Source organism: Carettochelys insculpta, chromosome 1, assembly GCF_033958435.1.
Source record: "Carettochelys insculpta isolate YL-2023 chromosome 1, ASM3395843v1, whole genome shotgun sequence".
NCBI classification, from domain to species: Eukaryota; Metazoa; Chordata; order Testudines; family Carettochelyidae; genus Carettochelys; species Carettochelys insculpta.
This window is the reverse complement of record NC_134137.1, coordinates 7,304,336-7,323,933: the sequence shown is the minus strand read 5'-3', so window position 1 is coordinate 7,323,933 and position 19,598 is coordinate 7,304,336. Positions and strand designations below refer to the sequence as shown.

The following is a 19,598-nucleotide window of genomic DNA, read 5'->3' as shown; positions in this document are numbered from 1 at the left end:
AAACAGTTTTCCATCAGATCTTGTGTGCAAAAAGATGCCCTTTGTTGCGGATCCAAAGGCTGCTTCAGAAGGAGTGCGAAGAAGATCCCTAACAATGTTGGAGCAAGGACACATCCTTGTTGATGACATTCCTGATGCTGAAGGCATCCAATGATGTGCCATGATATTGGATTGTTCCTCTCGTGCACAACACTGCACTTTTAGTTTTTGAACATTCTTCGGTTTCATTTCACCCAGTCTAGGCATTCTAGATTCATCCATCCCATCCAGTGTATCTACCTCTTCCACAGCTTAGTATCATCCATGAGCTTGCTAAATGCAATCCATTCCATCATCTGTCCCATTATTGATGATGTTGAACAAAACTGGCACCAGAACTAGGCATTCTACTTTGTACCAGCTGACAACTAGACACACCAGATTACATTCACCATAGATGTGATCCACAAAGGAAAGCCTGTGCTGGAAAGGAGCTAAATTCCAGCCCCCCCAAAACAGACATTATCACGCTGGGCTGTGACTTTGTTCTGAGCTAAAAGGTGGTGATGTACAAAAGGGTCATTGTATTTAGGGCTGCTGCCCTGCACTTCTGTTTCATCTTCTTTGTTTTGGTGAGACACATTTTGAGGCAACCTACTTTGTCAAAGAACTAACTGAAAGGTATTAATCAGAAATGTGTGTTAGCATCTCAGCTCTTTTTTATTATCTCTGTGTTTTGGGGGAATCAGACAGCACTGTCCAGCCTCTCTGACTCATGAAAGACCAACTACTACAGCCTCTCCATGAACCATCGCTGCTTGGAAGAAAAAAATCACAGAAAGCAAGAAAAAGACACTGGAAGAAACATTTTATCTTCCTAAACCCTCCTGAAAAGGGAGGCAGCCTCTTTTGCATCAAGCTGGCCTCTCTTTTAGCATACACAATTGAGAACAAGGTTCAAAGGCAAGAACTGCTCTGAACTCTGGAACCAAGAAAGCCAAGACATACTTTGAGATATCCTCTTTGTTTGTTTGGCTCCAGTGTTAACAGGAATACTTCTGTTTCTCACTCTCCCCGGTTGGGAGTTTTCGATTTCCCAATTCTTTCTACTGCTACATTCCTCATATTGAAGCTATACAACCCTGCAGGAACCAGCAATCGTGGGTGCTCTTTAAATTAGTTTGATTATTGTCAAAATAATTTGAACATGAAAGTTGCAAGAGGGTTATGCTGAACCAGGGGCATATCACAGTGGCAGCTTGGATGTGTCCTGGGACACATAAGAGGACCAGCCTAGGAGTGCTGATTAATACCATGGTCTGTTAATGTGAGTATGTGTGTGTTTTTCTGATTCAAAGGCAGGAAGACTCTAACCTTGGGAAGCTACGTCCTCCAGGATAGTGCCTTTGAAAGATCACCTGCAGACAGGAGAAGTAGAGCTCCGTATGAGAACATAAGTGACAGAAGAAATACATCGATTGAATAATTAACCTGTTTTCCACATCCCTCCCCCACCCCGAAGAATGAGCCTACTAAGTGAACGTACCTCCATAGCTTTGGGCAACGCTGGAAACATTGCTGCATACTCTTCTTCTGCCTGTCTATTGCTAAAGATATCACGTATCAGAGGCATAGCCGTCTTAGTATGGATCTGCAAAAGCAACGAGGGGTCCCGTGGCACCTTATAGACTAACAGAAATGTATGAGCATAAGCTTTCATGGGCAAAGATCCACTTCGTCAGATGCAGGTCTGCAAGTGTATAAGGTGCCACAGGACCCCTCGTTGCTTTTAAAGATATCACGTGACATGAAAATAAAAATAATAAGCTGACCTGACAAAATCCCCACAACAAGGAAACCTCTCCATTAATATCTAACAGAGCTTGTGAGGAAATGGTCCCAGAGTGTCCTGGGCTTAATGTTTGTGTCCCAGAGCCTCACCGTTTCAGACATTTGCCACCGACTCCCACACTTCACAGCCCCTCCACATGGAATGGACTTTCCTGTAAATATTCCATCCATCTGCGGGACAGATCACACAAAACAGTGGTCATGAGGGCATGGGGTTTGTAGGGCCCTGAATGAGACGGAGGAGAGGGTGGGAGAAGAAGAGACTGAATCAAAGTACAAGCTCAGCCAGGGCAAAATTTTCACTCAGGCTGGCTTTCCATTACCCCCAGGAGTTCCAGGACTGTCACACACCCAGGAAAAAAAAAAAAGTTGCCTGATTCCAGAGCAACAGCTCACAGAAATAACTTCTCTGTTGACTTTCTACTCAGGGTCTGCTTGTACCAGGGAATGGGGGAGACCTAACAAGGAAACCCAGGAGTTAATCTGGAACCTTGAACACACAAGACAAACAAAAAAACACACAATTACGCACCACCCACTGTCCAAGAAAATGAAGCTACTGAGACAGATATAAGAGGCAAAGAACTAATCTTAAATACAAATGATTATCTAAACTATTTCCAGTACATGTGTAGGTGCACTTTTACTAGATAAATCCATTGGTGTTTCTTGAAATACTAAACACTTCATTTTGCTGTGATAGTTAAAGCCTGACCAAATGGATCTTGAACTGAGCCCTGGGACTTGTCCTGAGCCCTTAAAACCAACATTAATACAAAAAAGGCAACTCACTGAAATTTCACACAGGAGAGAGAGAGCAATTCACTTCATTGTGCCAGGAAGAATTATTCCTGCTATTCAGCCTATGAATCCCACGTCTGATTCTCTTCATCCTCGATGTAAACCTTTATAATTCCCCTGCGGTTTCCCTGTGGACTCTTCAGTTGGTCAAGATTCTCAAACAACTCCTTGAGCCCCATGAGCATCAGGAAGAGCAGAAAATAGACCGTGGAGAACGTCAGCTTGAGAGCCTGTCCCAGGAGCAAAGAAATGATTTGTTGATAGGGCATAAGAATCTCAGGGTAATCTGAGTTTTGTGGACTGTGAAGCCAAGCAATTGATGATGGCTTTATGCTATGTCTGTCCAGTACTGCCATCTGCATTGTGTACCAGAACACTGCCACAATACACAGGACCAAAAACAATTTTGTGTCCATCACTGTAGAGGTTGAAACTCTCTAGTCTGGAACTGTCTCATCCAGCAACATCCGTAATCAGGCATAATTTCAGTTATCCATATGACCACTTGTGATGGGCATGGCCAAGTTCTAGTGGTCCTATAAATTTTGTTAATAGCCACCAGCCCTGGCTCTCAATGTTTTGTGCTGTTCTTTGGCTGTAATTTACCGCAAATATCTTTTAAGAGGCCAGTATGCAATGGAAGGGTTGCTAATGCTGCTACACAATATTGACTTCCTGTGGTCCCGTAAATTTTCTCATTTGGCACTGGTCAAGTCAGGTCAGGTCATGAGGATTCCTGACAAGAGAGGTTCAGACTGTATCAGTGGACCACTGCTTCCTTCTGTATCAGTGGCAGAGAGATAGCCATGGGAATGTGTACTCTATCAAAACAAAGAAGCAGCCATGTAGCACTGCTACCTTTAAATAGTCATTCCATTATCATTGCAATTCTCTGCTGCTTTTCTGGAGGACAAATGACATGATCCTGGCATCACAGGAGATGGCACCACACAGCCAAATTGAGCTACGTGAGAGTTTAATTCAGCCACCAAGTGCAAGCTTCAAACATCAGCTAATTCCCACTCCCCAAGCTCATGCCCCCCACCCCCCTACCAGCGTATTAATTCAAAGCAATAATGACTTGCACTGCATGGGGATACCAACAATGAAAACCCTTGAAAGAGTTCACCCACAGGGCCGGGGGCTGGGAGGTTTGGAGGGTGGGGGATGTGTTGCCCTGCTGGCACCTCCTCCAAATTAACCCTTTGGGGTGAGAAGTGATGGCTGGGCATGATGTGCCAGGGTCTGGCCGGTGGCTCCTCTCTGGACTGGGAGCGGTGAACCTGGGGCTCTGCTGCTGTCAGCTGCTTCTCTCCTGTGGACTCTGTCTCTCGTGTTCCCCTGGATGGTCCTGCCCAGAGGCTGCTTCTTGGGCTGGCTGGGGACAGACCCAGATTTCCACACAAGATAAATAAGCTACAGTTCAGGCCCTCAGGTAATGAGAGGCCTCAAAATTTGAAACAAACAGACAAACATACTAACAAACAAACAAAAAAAACAAAAAACATTTTAGGGCTAATTCCATGTGGTTTCTTTTAAATTCAAGATCGTTTAGGGCCTGCGACTGGGTTAATCTCTCTTGGGAAGTGTCTGTGGTGGTGGGGGCTGCCCTGCCTGGCCCTGGCCAGTATCTGCTGCCCCAGGGGGCCTCCAGTTGTACAGCTGCTGAGTGGCAGGGCCAGTGGGCAGCAGGGCTCCTCACCTGCCCCAGGTGCATATTTGGAACTGAAGACCAGAAGGGGGGAGTGGTTTATACTAAAGCTTAGGGTTAAAATGGATCTCTTACCCATGGCCAGCAGCTGTAATATGCATAGTTCACCTCCTCATATGAGGGCTAGCTCAGTGGTTTGAGCATTTGCCTTCTAAATCCACAGTTGAGAGCTCAGTCTCTGAAGAGGCCCTGTAGGGATCAGAACAAATAGATGTAAGGAATGGTGCTTGGTCATGCCAAGGGGGCAGGGGACTGGACTAGATTATCTCCCAAGCTCTCTTCCACCTCTGTGAGATGTGTGTAGCTCCAAGGTGACCACTGTCCTAGTGGTGTGGCTTCAATCCTTGGTTGCAGGTTATTATAACTCTCCCTTGCACTCAGTGACCCCACCTCCCCGCTGGGGTAGTCGTTGTGGAGTATAACTGTCTCTGCTACCATTCTGATTCTTTCCCTACTTTGCTCCAGTGCAATAAAATCCTTATCAGCCGCGTCTACACGTGCCGGCTACTTCGAAGTAGCCGCGCCAACTTTGAAATAGAGCCCAACAGGTCTACACGTGACGAGCGCTATTTCGAAGTTGACATCGACGTAATGCGGCGAGACGTTGAAGTTGCTATCCTCATGAGGAGATGGGAATACCGCTCTACTTCGATGTTGAACATTGAAGTAGGGCACGTGTACCTGATCCGCATCCCGCAACATCGAAAGAGTGGGCTCCGCCATGGCGGCCATCAGCTGAGGGGTTGAGAGACGCTCTCTCCAGCCCCTGCGGAGCTCTATGGTCACTGTGGGCAGCAGCCCTTAGCCCAGGGCTTCCGGCTGCTGCTGCTGCAGCTGGGGATCCATGCTGCATGCACAAGGTCTGCAACCAGTTGTTGGCTCTGTGGATCTTGTGCTGTTTAGTGCAAGTGTGTCTGGGAGGTGCCCTTTAAGGGAGCAGCTTCCCGTTGCCCGGGAAGGCTAGTCCACCCTGTGACCCTGTCTGCAGCTGTTCCTGGCACCTTTATTTTGATATGTGCCACTTTGGCGTGTAGACGTTCCCCTGCAATGCCTATTTCGATGTGGTGCTGCCCAACGTCGACGTTGAACGTTGACGGCACCAGCCCTGGAGGACGTGTAGATGCTATTCATCAAAATAACTTATTTCGATGTTGCTACATCGAAATAAGCTATTTCGATGTAGCGTTCACTTGTAGACGTAGCCATCTTGTGTTAAGTGATGATGTGAAGATACCTGATTTGGTGGTCCTAGTACTTATTATTTAGGAGAAGTTTGTGAACAAATGGATTGGATGGAGAGAGAAACAGACAAAAGCATGTTTCTAAAATGTGTAATAGATTGTTCTTTACATGTAGTAACACATGAAAGCTTCTGTTGGATGATTAGTACATATTTAGGCATGTGTATACAAATGTACTGATTAAAATAAAAGCCATAGATTTTCTTTTTCTTTCTTTCTTTCTTTCTTTCTTTCTTTCTTTCTTTCTATGAAAAGCCAAAGGCCCCAGCAGGATAATGTGCACGTTAACAGCAAACGTATGATGTGAGAATCAAATTCAAAATCTATATTCTACTACTGTGGCAAATACTATTCTTAATAAGAGCACAAAGTATCCCAGAATATATTTAACAGAAAGAAACAGATGTGTGATGTTACTTAAGGGAATTGCATTCAGTCATGACAGACAATATCCATATTTTGAGATGAAGAAATTGGTTACTGGAAGTCTCTGAAGGTAGAGACTAAAGGTAGTATTCGACATTTCTCCCTCCTAGGCATAATCCGAAGTAGAACACTTGTGCTGCTCATCATACATAGCAGCAGCTAACAGCTGTGCCTCGGGGAAGGTTTAGGTTCCTTGGGCTTACTGCATTTTCTACACATATAACATGCCCGCGAATGCCACTTCCTACCACTTCCCTATGAATGTCCTCAGCGCTCTGTGTGGGACAAAGCAGAGCGAAGCGTATCTGCTCATACCTCTGCACATTTGTCTTTCACATACAGGTCTCTTCTAAAAGTTCCTCTTGCATCTTGTAGTGCAGGGTTGTGTTTATCCAGTTCATATGAGAGAGGTCTGAAAGGTATCATCAGAAACGAAAAGGCAAATATGCGACGTTCAGCAAAGTCCGTCTTCCCAGAAGTAATCGCGTTCTCGGCCAAACTGCTAAACACGGTTGTTCTGAGAAAGAGACGATGGAATCACAGACAAAACACTCTACTGTAGCTTCAACTGTACAAGACCTTCAAAAAGCTATGGTAAAAATAATTTATCAAAAATGTCGGTTGTAATGAACAAATTACTGCTAATGATTCAATCCTCTCGACATTTGGTGCAAATGTATTTCATCTTTTTCATGTGTTTCTCCTTTGAAAATGGGAATGGTCAGTGTGTTTGGTGAAAATCCCAGCTGCAAATAAGTTGAAAATCAACTTCAGTTTAATACTTTCACACAGAAGTCTGTTACCCCCGTTATCCAAACTCAGAGAAGGGTAAAATTAACATAAGAACATGAGAACAGCCATACTGGGTCAGATGAAAGGTCCAGCCACCCCAGTATCTTGTCTGCCAACAATGACCAATGCCAGGAGCACTAGAGGGAAGGAACTAAACAGGTAACAATCTCTCTCCTGCCATCCATCTCCAGTTTCTGACAAAGAGAACTATTCACTAAATTAACTATTTCACTGCACAGTGTCAGGAAGACATTGATGGGAAGACAGCAATTAGGTCTAATTGAGTAGTAAAGCAAGTATCTTTAGGAACAGTACTGCTGGGTTTAGGTCAAGGAGGCAGGAGTGGCCATGAGGTGGAGCCAAGTCTGGTAGCAAATGCCACTGGAAAAGTGCCTGTGTACACTAAATGGAAATTTTTTTCTGAAGCTCTTATCCCTATATGTTTCCAGTTGTGGGCATTACACGTCGAGAAAGATGTGAAGAAATTGGAGATGGTCTAGAGAAGAACAACAAGAATGAATAAGGATCTAGAGAACATGAGAATGTTATTTTTTTAAATACTTTTACCCCACTTCTCTATTTAAAATGTTCATAGAGGCTTAGATTTAAGAAAACACAATAAAAAACACACACACACACACACACACACACATATCTATCATGCCTGTTCTCTTCTGCAGATAACCTCCCAGCCTTATGAGGGGATCATCACCAACAGCTACAATATATACCCCAGGACCAGCATTCCTGGAACCTTTCCTTGCAACAACAAAGCCCACTGCCAGATTTGTCCACATATCTTTTCTGGAAATACCATCACGGGACCTAAGCAGGTTATTCACAGAATCATGGGAACATTCTCAGGGTGCTCAACTAACATCATATAAGCCATCATGTGCCAACAATGCCCAGATGCTTTGTACACTGGGCAGATTTCAAACTCCCTTAGACAAAGGGTTAATGGGCACAAAACAGACATAAGAACACTCCAGATCCACAAACCAGTTAGTCAACATTTTAATGGAGTGGGCCTTTCTCTTAATGATTTAAGAATTTGTGTGTCATTGAAGAAAAAATTTCACACGACTCTTGAAAGGGAGACAGCCGAGCTATCTTTTATATATAAATTCAGCACACTAACACATGGTTTGAACCAGGATGAGAATTTTCTGAGTCACTCTAGGGGCTCATTTGCATACTTGTCTTAATCTAATTCTCGACCTCCCCACCTCCCCTTCTACCCCTCTACTCTCTGATTTGCTCATCCCGATAATTTTTTTTCTGATTTGTCCACCTTGATTACTATTTTGGTTCTCCGTGCCTTAAATATTGAGTCTCTTCTGGTCTGGCTATGATCTGAAGACGTGGGTCTGTCCCATGAATGCTCACCTAATAAATTATTTTGTTAGTCTTTAAAGTGCTACTTGACTGCTTTTTTGTTTCGATAGTATATAGACGAGCACAACTCCCTTTGTGTTATATATATATATATATATATATGTGTATATATATGTATATATATATAACACATATATATATATATACACACAAAGCCCCAAAGGGACATAAAACATAGTGAAATATCTCAAGGTGTGGGAACAATTAAGGTGGTTTGCCCTTGGATGCTCAGGGACCTGGATGGCTTCCTGGTGTCCCTGGCAGATTACTCAGCTGTTACGGCAAATGTTCCTGTGGATGCCCTAGTCAATATATGGAACACAGAGGTAACCCAGGCAATTGGTGGGATTCATCCTCAGAGCCCTCTTTGAATTAGTGTAACCAGGTTCACTTCCAAGTTCTCTGGAGAGCTGATGGTGGCAAAACAATCTGTGAGATGGCCAGAACGCTGCTGAAGGAGAGCTAGAGCTGAGTCCAAATGATTGCAGGTTAGAGCAGAATTGCGAGCTATGTCTGGAGCTGTGCTGACATTGAAGAAAAACTATTTTTTCCATTCCTATCACGTCTGCAGAAAGCTGTCCAGCAGCACTGTTTTGAGTGGTGTAGAGACTCTTACAGTCTGGCATTCATGATGGAAGGGAGGCACTTTCAGCTTCCCACTGTGATCAGTGTGTGAAGAACTTTGCAGCTAAGATCACTCACATTTGATCTGATTTGGACTATAGCTGCTAGTAAGTGGGATATAGAGCGTGTTGAGTTCACCACCCAGTTATTCTTCTTTGGAACAAATAAGGAGTAAATTAGCTTTCATGGGGCAGACCCCCTTGGTCACACCATAGCCATACCAGAACAGACTCAATATTTAAGGCACAGAGAACCAAAAACAGTAATCAAGGCTGAGAAATCAGAAAAATATATGAAGATGAGCAAATCAGAGAGTAGAGGGTCGGGGTGGGGGAGTTAAGAATTAGATTAAGCCAAGTATGCCAAAGAGCCCCTATAATGACCCAGAAAATTCGCATCCTGGTTCAAACCACGTGTTAATGTGTCGAATTTGAATATAAAACAGAGTTCAGCAGCTTCTCTTTCCAAAGTGCTGTGAAAATTCCTCTTCAGTAAAACAAAATCCTTCAGGTCATTAACAGAATAGCCCACTCCGTTAAAATGCTGACTGACTAGTTTGTACATCAGGAGTCTTTTTATGTTTGCTTTGTGTCCATTAACTCTTTGTGTGAGAGAGTTTGAAGTCTGTCCGATATACAAAGCATCTGGGCATTGTTGGCACATGATGGCATATATGATCTTAGTTGAGCACCATGAGAATGTGCTTGTGATTCTGTGAATAACCTGGTTAGGTCCAGTGATGGTATCCCCAGAATAGATATGCGGACAGAGCTGGCAGTGAACTATGTTGCAAGGAAAATTCCTAGGACTGGTGTTCCTGCAATATAGACTGTGGCTGTTGGTGAGAATCCTCATAAGGATGGGAGATTGGCTGTAGGAGCGAATAGGCCTGTCACCGAGGGTCTTCTGGAGTGTGGCATCCTGATTAAGGATAGGTTGTAGGTCTTCAATAATGTATTGCAGTGGTTTGAGTTGGGGGCTGTAGGTAATAGCCAGTGGAGTTCTGTTCTTGGCTTTTTTTGGGCCTATTTGGAGTAGCTGGTCTCAGTTTCAGTTATTGCAGATTGAGGAGGTGGACAACATACTTGGAGGATTGCATCCAGCCACATGCTCACTCAACCCCTCCCCTTATGGCTTCTTAAATCTAGCCAGGAAGAGAACATCGGTTGAGTCTACAGGATTATTAATACATCTTTCAGATCTGGATTGCTCCCGCTGCCTTGGAAGAGACAGTGGACAAACAGCTAATTAAAAAGCCTTCTCTGGACCCACAAGACGATAGACTCAGCATAACTATCAATGGCTACATCTACACTAGCCAAAAACTTCGAAATGGCCGCGCAAATGGCCATTTCGAAATTTACTAATGAAGTGCAGAAATACGTATGCAGTGACTCATTAGCATGCGGGTGGCCGCGGCACTTCGAAATGGATGCAGCTCGCCACCGCACAGCTCATCCAGATGGGCCTCCTTTTCGAAAGGTCCCTGCCTACTTCGAAGTCCCCTTATTCTTATGAGCAGATGGGAATAAGGGGATTTTGAAGTAGCCGGGGTCCTTTCGAAAAGGAACCCCGTCTGGACGAGCCGTGCGGTGGCGAGCCACGTCAATTGTGAAGTGCTGCAGCCGCCTTGGAAGGCCTGCACCGGGAGGTAGACAGGAGGAGTAAGTCCCTGTTGGTTCTCCTGGACTTCTTAGGGGCTTTTCATATCATTGACCATGCTACCATTCTGGGATGCATGGTGGAGTTGGTTATGAGATTCACTGGTTTGCAGTGGTTCTGGTCTTACCTATCAGGATGGTTTCAGAAGGTGGAACTTGGAGGCTGATATTCAAACCTATGGTTATTGTGTTATGGACTCCCACAATTTTCATCTTATCCCCTATGCTGTTTAACTTTTACATTATGCCGCTAGGAGGGGTAGAAAGGAGTTTTGGAAGATGGTGCCACCAATATGCAGATGATATCCAACTCTATTTCCCTGTAACAACAGAGCCAGGTTTGGTGACAACTGATTTAAACCTGTGCCTAGGGGTGGGGATGGATTCTATGAATTCTAATAAGCTGAAGTTGAGCCCAGATCAGACAGACGTCCCGTGGGTCAGGAGACCATATTTTCAGAAATAAGGCATGACACCCTCTATGTAAAGGGTCCTCACTAGGCTTCACCCTAAGACCACCGAGTGAATTACCCTCAATTTGTATCTCATGTATACCAGAATGAAGGGTGTGCACCCAATACACCGTCTGGTGGTGGCATGACCAGGTGCCTGCATTGTGCTGGAACAACTTGCAGAACAGGAAACCTGGCAGCTCTGGCCATTAAAATTCCAGTCAGCAGTGCTGTGGGGATGACACCTACTACTCCCTACCTACTGCCTCCCACACTGCAGCCCTCTGCTCCAGCCAGGGGAAAATAAGGAAGGGAAGAGTGAACCACTTCCGTAGTGGGAAAGTAGGGAGTGGGAGAGGGGCCTCAAGAAAGGGACTGGACCTTGGCAAAGTGGCAGGGCCTCAGATAAGGAGCAGGACTGGGGCATTACACATTGTGCCAAGTGAAATTTGGAAACCCTCACTGGTGGCTGCACTCAACGTGGTTGTTCTCTTTTGCTCTTGGGCAGCAATTGCCTTTCTTTGCGGTGTGGCCCAGCCTCCCATAGCCCATCGGGCCAAAGGTTCTCCCCTGCTGGGGCAGTTAAAAGAGCAAAAAAAGGGGAACTTTCAAACCCAGTGTTTGTATGAGAGATGTATTCTTCCCTCTGAGGCCATCCTTGCAGTAGGACCTCCTGTTCCTTCCTGAGAGATCTTTGGGCAGTTGTTCAGGAGAAAATTCTGCCTTCCCTGAGCTCCTCTACCCTGGCAGTGATAGGCCTGCTCTCCATGCTGGTCTGCCACCAAAGGAACCGCTTCCCTGCCTTTTTGCCTTATCATAGAATCATAGAACAATAGAGCTGGAAGAGACCTAAAAAAAGCCATTGAGTCCAGCCCCCTGCTCTAAGCAGGACCAAACCCATCAGATCAGCCCTTCCAGGGCTTTGTCGAGGCGAGACTTAAACACCTCCATGGATGGAGACTCCACTACTTCCCTGGGTAGACCATTCCAATGCTTCACCACCCTCCTAGTGAAAAAGTTTTTCCTCATGTTTAACCTGGACCTTGCCAACCTCAATTTGAGGCCATTGTTTCATGTTCTGCCATCTGTGACCACTGTGAACAGCCTCTCTCCAGCCTCTTTGCAGCCTCCCTTCAGTAAGTTGAAGGCTGTTATCAAGCCCACCCTCAGTCTTCTCTTCTGCAGATTAAACAGTCCCAATTCCCTCAACCTCTTTTCATAAGTCATATGCTCCAGCCCCCTAACTAGCTTGGTCGCCCTCTGCTGGACCCTCTCCAGTGTAGCCACATCCTTCCTATAAATGGGGGCCCAGAACTGGACACAGTACTCCAGATGTGGCCTCACCAAAGCCGAATAAAGAGGAATAATCACTTGTCTGGATCTACTGGCAACGCTCCTCTTGATGCAACCTAATATGCCATTAGCTTTCTTGGCTTCAACAGCACACTGTTGACTGATGTTCAGCTTCTCATCCACTACAACTCCCAGGTCCTTTTCTGCAAAATTACTACCAAGCCAGTTGGACCCCAGCCTGTAACAATGCTTGGGATTCTTGTTGCCCAAGTGCAGGACTCTGCACTTGTCCTTATTGAACCTTATCAGATTTCTTGAAGCCCAGTCTTCCAATTTGTCTCAGTCACTCTGGATCCTGTCCTTACCTTCCACGTATCTACCTCTCCCCCTTGCTCAGTGTCATCCACAAACTTGCCGAGGGTGCAATCCAACCCCTCATCCAGGTCACTGATAAATATGTTGAACAGAACAGAACCCAGAACCAAACCTTGGGGCACTCCACTAGAAACCGACTGCCATCCTGACATCGAGCCGTTGCGACATCATGCTCTTCTCTTCGGACTTCATTTGACTGTCCCACTACACGGAGACTATACTTGCAGTGTGTTTGCCTCCTTTGACCACCATTGAAAATGGAGCTATATGTTCCGTGTCTTTAGAGGTAACCTTGTTGCTTTGAATAAGTCTTCATCTTTCAGTTGTAGCACTCTTGGAGCACCATTTACCATTCAACATAGATTTTCTTAAAAGAGTACAATAAGGGAAGCAAAACTACTTTTTCCATTAAGTTATTTACCACTCAGGACTTGTAAACGTTAACGGAAGTTTCGTCAGAGAAAAAATTTCTGCAGTGCTTAGCCTGTGCTGGCAGTTGCCAATGACCACACATCCTCATGTTCTGGTTGGTAGGAACCTCCTCCATGGCATATAGCCACCCATTAGACTCGCATACCCTTCTCATTCCAGCCTTCAAGACCCTGTTGTCTGGAGATATATCACTGTTCTGGAACCTGTACCCAGCACCCACGTTATGCTTGGTTTTGGGCTTTTATTTGTTTGTTTGTGGGTGTTGTTTTCTTTTGGCCACAGCTGAGATCCACTGTTCTGCTGGGAACCTGCAGCTCCCTGCCAGTGCTCTGACCTTGTGTCCCACTGGCACAGCTGGTCTGTTCTGACCCAGCACTGCTGCTCTGTCGGTCGCACAGCTCTGGTTCTTCTGTCTCACTCATTGCTGCTGCTCTGCTTCCTGCTGAGCTCTGATTTCTGCTCTACTTCAATGGACATTATGTGTCTTTCTGATGATGATCTGCCTCCAGCTCAGACTGATGTGCTTCTTCAGGTTTATCAGCCATCTAATGAGTTTACAGACCCAAATCACTACAAAACCTTCTTACAAGTAATTCCATTTATTTCTTGAAAGAAAGTGTTTTTATTCACACAGTGGTCTATGCTGCAGATAATGAAACATCTCTTAACGTACCTAGTGCAGATCTGATGAAAAATGAAGATGCCAGAAGCCTTGGCATAACTTGTATTGGATTAATGAGGAGGTATCTTTTACCGTTTCCCACTCATTTCCCACCTGGGTATAAAGCCATGACCAATTCAGTCACTTTATGCAGAGGTATTGGAGCACTTTGTCACGAAGCTCTTTGGTTTTGACTCCATATATGATAGGGTTGAACATGGAGGGGACGAGGAGATAGACATTGGCCAAGAGAATGTGAACATGGGGAGCGATGTTCTTACCAAAGTTGTGTGCCATTTGAGAAAAGAGGCTGGGAGCACAATATAAAAGCATCACACAGAAGTGGGCTGTGCAGGTGCTGAGGGCTTTTTGGTGGGTTTTCCTGGAGGAGATTCTAAGGACGGCCCTGATAATGAGACCGTAGGACAGAGCAATGAGACTCTGGTCTAATCCCATGGTTAGAACCATTAACACCATACCGTACACCCTATTGATTGTTATGTCCCCACATGACAGTCTTGCCACAGCTATGCTCTCACAGAATGTTTGGGGGATAGTGCGGTTGTCACAGAAAGGCAGCCTGCTCAGGATCAGGGGCATAGGCAGAATGAGTACAACAGCTCGAGTCAAACCTACAAGCCCGAGCTTAGCGATCCGCGACTTGGTGAGGATGGTGGTGTATCTCAAAGGATTACATATGGCAACATAGCGATCAAATGCCATTATTACGAGGACAGCTGACTGCGTAACCAACATGGTGTTAAGGAAGAACATCTGGGTAAGGCAGCCAGGCAGAGTAATTGCTTTCAATTTAAACCAAAATATACACAGTGCCTTTGGCACCACTAACGTAGAAGTTATTATGTCTGTGATTGCCAGTACACAGAGCACCAGGTACATTGGTGTGTGTAGGGTCTGCTCTTGTTTTACAATAAACAGAACCATGAAATTTCCCAAAATAATGGCAATGTAGCCCATAGCAAAAGGGATGGAAATCCACATGTGGAAATGCTCCAGACCAGGGATACCCGTTAGGAAGAATATTGATGGATCAGAGTGGGTGAGGTTGAAAATATTCATGATGTCTTCAGAGCATGGATTGGCATCAGAATTCTCAGGGACCCTTCGAAGGGAGAAAAGTACAATAAGTGTGGTTACTGTGATGGACACCCTTCCCTGCCCATGTGACAATGAAATTTTACTTATAGTTCTAAATAAGAAGAGCTCAGAGATGCTGGGGACAGAATTCCTCATGGAATCTATTTTTATTGTTACAATTTTGGGGTCTGTATATTGTATTTTTGTGTTTGCATCATTTTTGTGTTTGAAGTTAAAGTATACGATTATTTACAATTTTAAATGTGATAATGAAGGACTTTACTGGCTCACCTCAGAACCACACTGAGGGGATGATCAAATTTATTGACTCTTATGTAGCCTTGTTTTTCCTGTAAGTCTAGAAGGAGGTTGATGCGAGCAGACATGTGACCATAACATTTGGTACTGAGAGCCATTTTTATCTTGTGTTATTTTCATGTGGTGAGATGTTATAGAACAACCTCTGCCAATGAAGAAGTCGAATTAAGCACTTGGATTGCACCATATCTTGGTCTTCACCCTGCATTGTAATCTCCTTGACATATCCTACATGAGCTATAAAAGGCTGTTGCCCCAAATCAGAGAAAATGAACTGCTCAGGTGAGAAGATTTTATCTGACGTAAGAACAGCTCTTTAGGGTAAGAATCTGTGTGCAACGTGTCTCTTAGGGAAGTTAGACATAGCTACACATTGTCCTCTTATTTTCATTCCAGTTGTTTTGATCCCTGTTGGGAGTTGGTTTCCTGGGTCCCCAGCCCTAGAGCTGCATCCTCCCAGAGTTGGCAGTCTCTTGTTCTCTTCTTTTGGTGGTCACTGGATAATGAGTAGGATGTCTTTATGTCACCCTCCTATTTGTGAGTCCACTAAAACCTGATCAAACCGAATCTGGAGCTGAAGGTCTTATCACAGACGGGGCAGGTATTGGTAGATGTTGGAAGGATGCACAACAGTTTTTGTTGGTAATAGGGTGAGAACATTCTGATAATCAAGACACACTGTCATTCCCTTGATGTTGGGTTTTCTCATACAGTATTTTGCAGAACAGGATGCTCTTGCTGCCTATGAGAGAACCCTGTACTGATGAATCATAGGACTGAATGTAGCCAGACAAAGTCTCCCCCTTACAAGCCAGCTTGCTCGTTGCCCCCCCACTGAGGAGCACACAGGGCACGGAAATGGCTGCTGACAGCACAGTCTTTGATGCCCTCATTGAGGCCCAGATATGCTGGCTTGTCGTGACCCTGAGAAGCAGAAAGTACAGCTAGAAGGCTAACAGCCCAGACTGTCAACATGAGAGGGGGGAGACGGTCAGAAATCACCCCAGCTGGCATTGATCAATATGATGCACATACACAATCACCCAGAAGGGGAGTACCTCACCGCACATTACCTGGCCACCGGCTAACACTGAACGACAATGTAAGAACTACATTGAAAAGGAGGAAAGATTCCTTCACAGAAACAGAATTTATCCTGCTGGGCTATCTATAACATTGTGCTCCAGAGAAAGGCACAGAGTGCACCAGTTTCTTCATTTTTATGGGTACAGGTGTGTAAAACCATTATTTCCATGTTTCCATTTTGTGAGACACTTTCTTGTGTGCACCCAGCATTGTCTGAGATATTCACGACAAGCATTGACTAAGAAGTGTAAGCAGAGACCCGTGTCAGCAATTCAGCTGTTCACACTTCTCATAACTGAAGTTTGCAGAAGACACAATTCTGGAGAATGCCAAATAAAGAAGGGTGCATGTCACAGCTTCAGCTTAGTAAAAACAATTAGGAGTGGTTACTAACCTGTCCCAAAACAAATGATATGTGTTCCCATTTCAACATGTAGATGGCAACATCTAGGAACAAAGACCTGTTTCAAACAAAAAGAGATTCTTTGGAGAAGAACAATGACTGGAAAACTTTGTGGACAGGAAAGGACAATGAGTTAAATATGTGCCTCAAGTGATACACCAGGCTGATATCAGATTCTCCCCACCACTACTCTTTTATGAAGATTACACTGGACTTGTTCCCTCAGCCCTTGCCTTATAACTCATGTGCTCTCATCCCCAAACAGTTTTCCTTGCCCTTCACTAGAATCTCCAATTTGTCCACACACATTCTCAAGGTGCGATACTCCAGATGTAGCATCACCAGTGCCAAAGATAAAATAATCACTTCCCAGGACAGGATGGCAATACGACTACTTAGTAATCAATTATGCTGTTTGCCTTCTTGGAAACGAGGGAACGCTCTTGACCCAGATACACCATGATGGCCACTGCAAGCCCCTTATCCTTTACTGCAGGACTGCCACTTAGTCAAATAGTCCCCCACCCATGGCAGTCCACGGGATTCTTCCATCCTTTGTGCAGAACACTCCAAGGCATCCTTCAGTCTGCGTAGACAATGGATCGCGCCCTTTGTAACTCCATTCAAGATCGTCATTTGCAGTGCTGACTGTAGCCGTGTCTACACGTGCACGCTACTTCCCATCCAGTGTATCTACCTCTTCCACAGCTTAGTATCATCCATGAGCTTGCTAAATGCAATCCATTCCATCATCTGTCCCATTATTGATGATGTTGAACAAAACTGGCACCAGGACTTGGCATTCTACTTTGTACCAGCTGACAACTAGACACACCAGATTACATTCACCATAGATGTGATCCACAAAGGAAAGACTGTGCTGGAAAGGAGCTAAATTCCAGCCCCCCGCCCCCATAACAGACATTATCATGCTGGGCTGTGACTTTGTTCTGAGCTAAAAGGTTGTGATGTACAAAAGGGTCCTTGTATTTAGGGCTGCTGCCCTGCACTTCTGTTTCATCTTCTTTGTTTTGGTGAGACACATTTTGAGGCAACCTACTTTGTCAAAGAACTAACTGAAAGGTATTAATCAGAAATGTGTGTTAGCATCTCAGCTCTTATTTATTATCTCTGTGTTTTGGGGGAATCAGACAGCACTGTCCAGCCTCTCTGACTCATGAAAGACCAACTACTACAGCCTCTCCATGAACCATCGCTGCTTGGAAGACAAAAATTACAGAAAGCAAGAAAAAGACACTGGAAGAAACATTTTATCTTCCTAAACCCTCCTGAAAAGGGAGGCAGCCTCTTTTGCATCAAGCTGGCCTCTCTTTTAGCATACACAATTGAGAACAAGGTTCAAAGGCAAGAACTGCTCTGAACTCTAGAACCAAGAAAGCCAAGACATACTTTGAGATATCCTCTTTGTTTGTTTGGCTCCAGTGTTAACAGGAATACTTCTGTTTCTCACTCTCCCCGGTTGGGAGTTTTCGATTTCCCAATTCTTTCTACTGCTACATTCCTCATATTGAAGCTATACAACCCAGCAGGAACCAGCAATCGTGGGTGCTCTTTAAATTAGGTTGATTATTGTCAAAATAATTTGAACATGAAAGTTGCAAGAGGGATATGCTGAACCAGGGGCATATCACAGCGGCAGCTTGGATGTGTCCTGGGACACATAAGAGGACCAGCCTAGGAGTGCTGATTAACCCCATGGTCTGTTAACGTGAGTATGTGTGTGTTCTTCTGATTCAAAGGCAGGAAGACTCTAACCTTGGGAAGCTAGGTCCTCCAGGATAGTGCCTTTGAAAGATCACCTGCAGACAGGAGAAGTAGAGCTCCGTATGAGAACATAAGTGACACAAGAAATACATCGATTGAATAATCAACCTGTTCTCCACATCCCTCCCCCACCCCGAAGAATGAGCCTACTAAGTGAACGAACCTCCATAGCTTTGGGCAACGCTGGAAACATTGCTGCATACTCTTATTCTACCTGTCTATTGCTAAAGATATGATGTATCAGAGGCGTAGCCGTCTTAGTCTGGATCTGCAAAAGCAACGAGGGGTCCCATGGCACCTTATAGACTAACAGAAATGTATGAGCATAAGCTTTCATGGGCAAAGATCCACTTCGTCAGATGCAGGTCTGCAAGTGTATAAGATGCCACAGGACCCCTCGTTACTTTTAAAGATATCACTTGACACAAAAATAAAAATAATAAGCTGACCTGACAAAATCCCCACAACAAGGAAACCTCTCCATTAATATCTAACAGAGCTTGTGAGAAAATGGTCCCAGAGTGTCCTGGGCTTAATGTTTGTGTCCCAGAGCCTCACCGTTTCAGACGTTTGCCACCGACTCCCACACTTCACAGCCCCTCTACATGGAATGGACTTTCCTGTGGATATTCCATCCATCTGCGGGACAGATCACACAAAACAGTTCTCATGAGGGCATGGGGTTTGTAGGGCCCTGAATGAGACGGAGGAGAGGGTGGGAGAAGAAGAGACTGAATCAAAGTACAAGCTCAGACAGGGCAATATTTTCACTCAGGCTGGCTTTCCTTTACCCCCAGGAGTTCCAGGACTGTCACACACTAATGAAAAAAAAAAGTTGCCTGATTCCAGAGCAACAGCTCACAGAAATAACTTCTCTGTTGACTTTCTACTCAGGGTCTGCTTGTACCAGGGAATGGGGGAGACCTAACAAGGAAACCCAGGAGTTAATCTGGAACCTTGAACACACAAGACAAACAAAAAAACACACAATTACGCACCACCCACTGTCCAAGAAAATGAAGCTACTGAGACAGATATAAGAGGCAAAGAACTAATCTTAAATACAAATGATTATCTAAACTATTTCCAGTACATGTGTAGGTGCACTTTTACTAGGTAAATCCCTTGGTGTTTCTTGAAATACTAAACACTTCATTTTGCTGTGATAGTTAAAGCCTGACCAAATGGATCTTGAACTGAGCCCTGGGACT

General features: G+C 44.7%; 1 protein-coding gene across 1 annotated transcript; it reads right to left on the bottom strand.

The window, feature by feature from the left end:
- Nucleotides 1–13,838: 13,838 nt before the first annotated feature.
- Nucleotides 13,839–14,777, bottom strand: LOC142007643 (olfactory receptor 52B2-like). Its single transcript, XM_074984330.1, has one exon. The coding sequence runs from the start codon at nucleotides 14,775–14,777 to the stop codon at nucleotides 13,839–13,841; it is 939 nt and encodes a 312-aa protein (XP_074840431.1).
- Nucleotides 14,778–19,598: the final 4,821 nt, after the last annotated feature.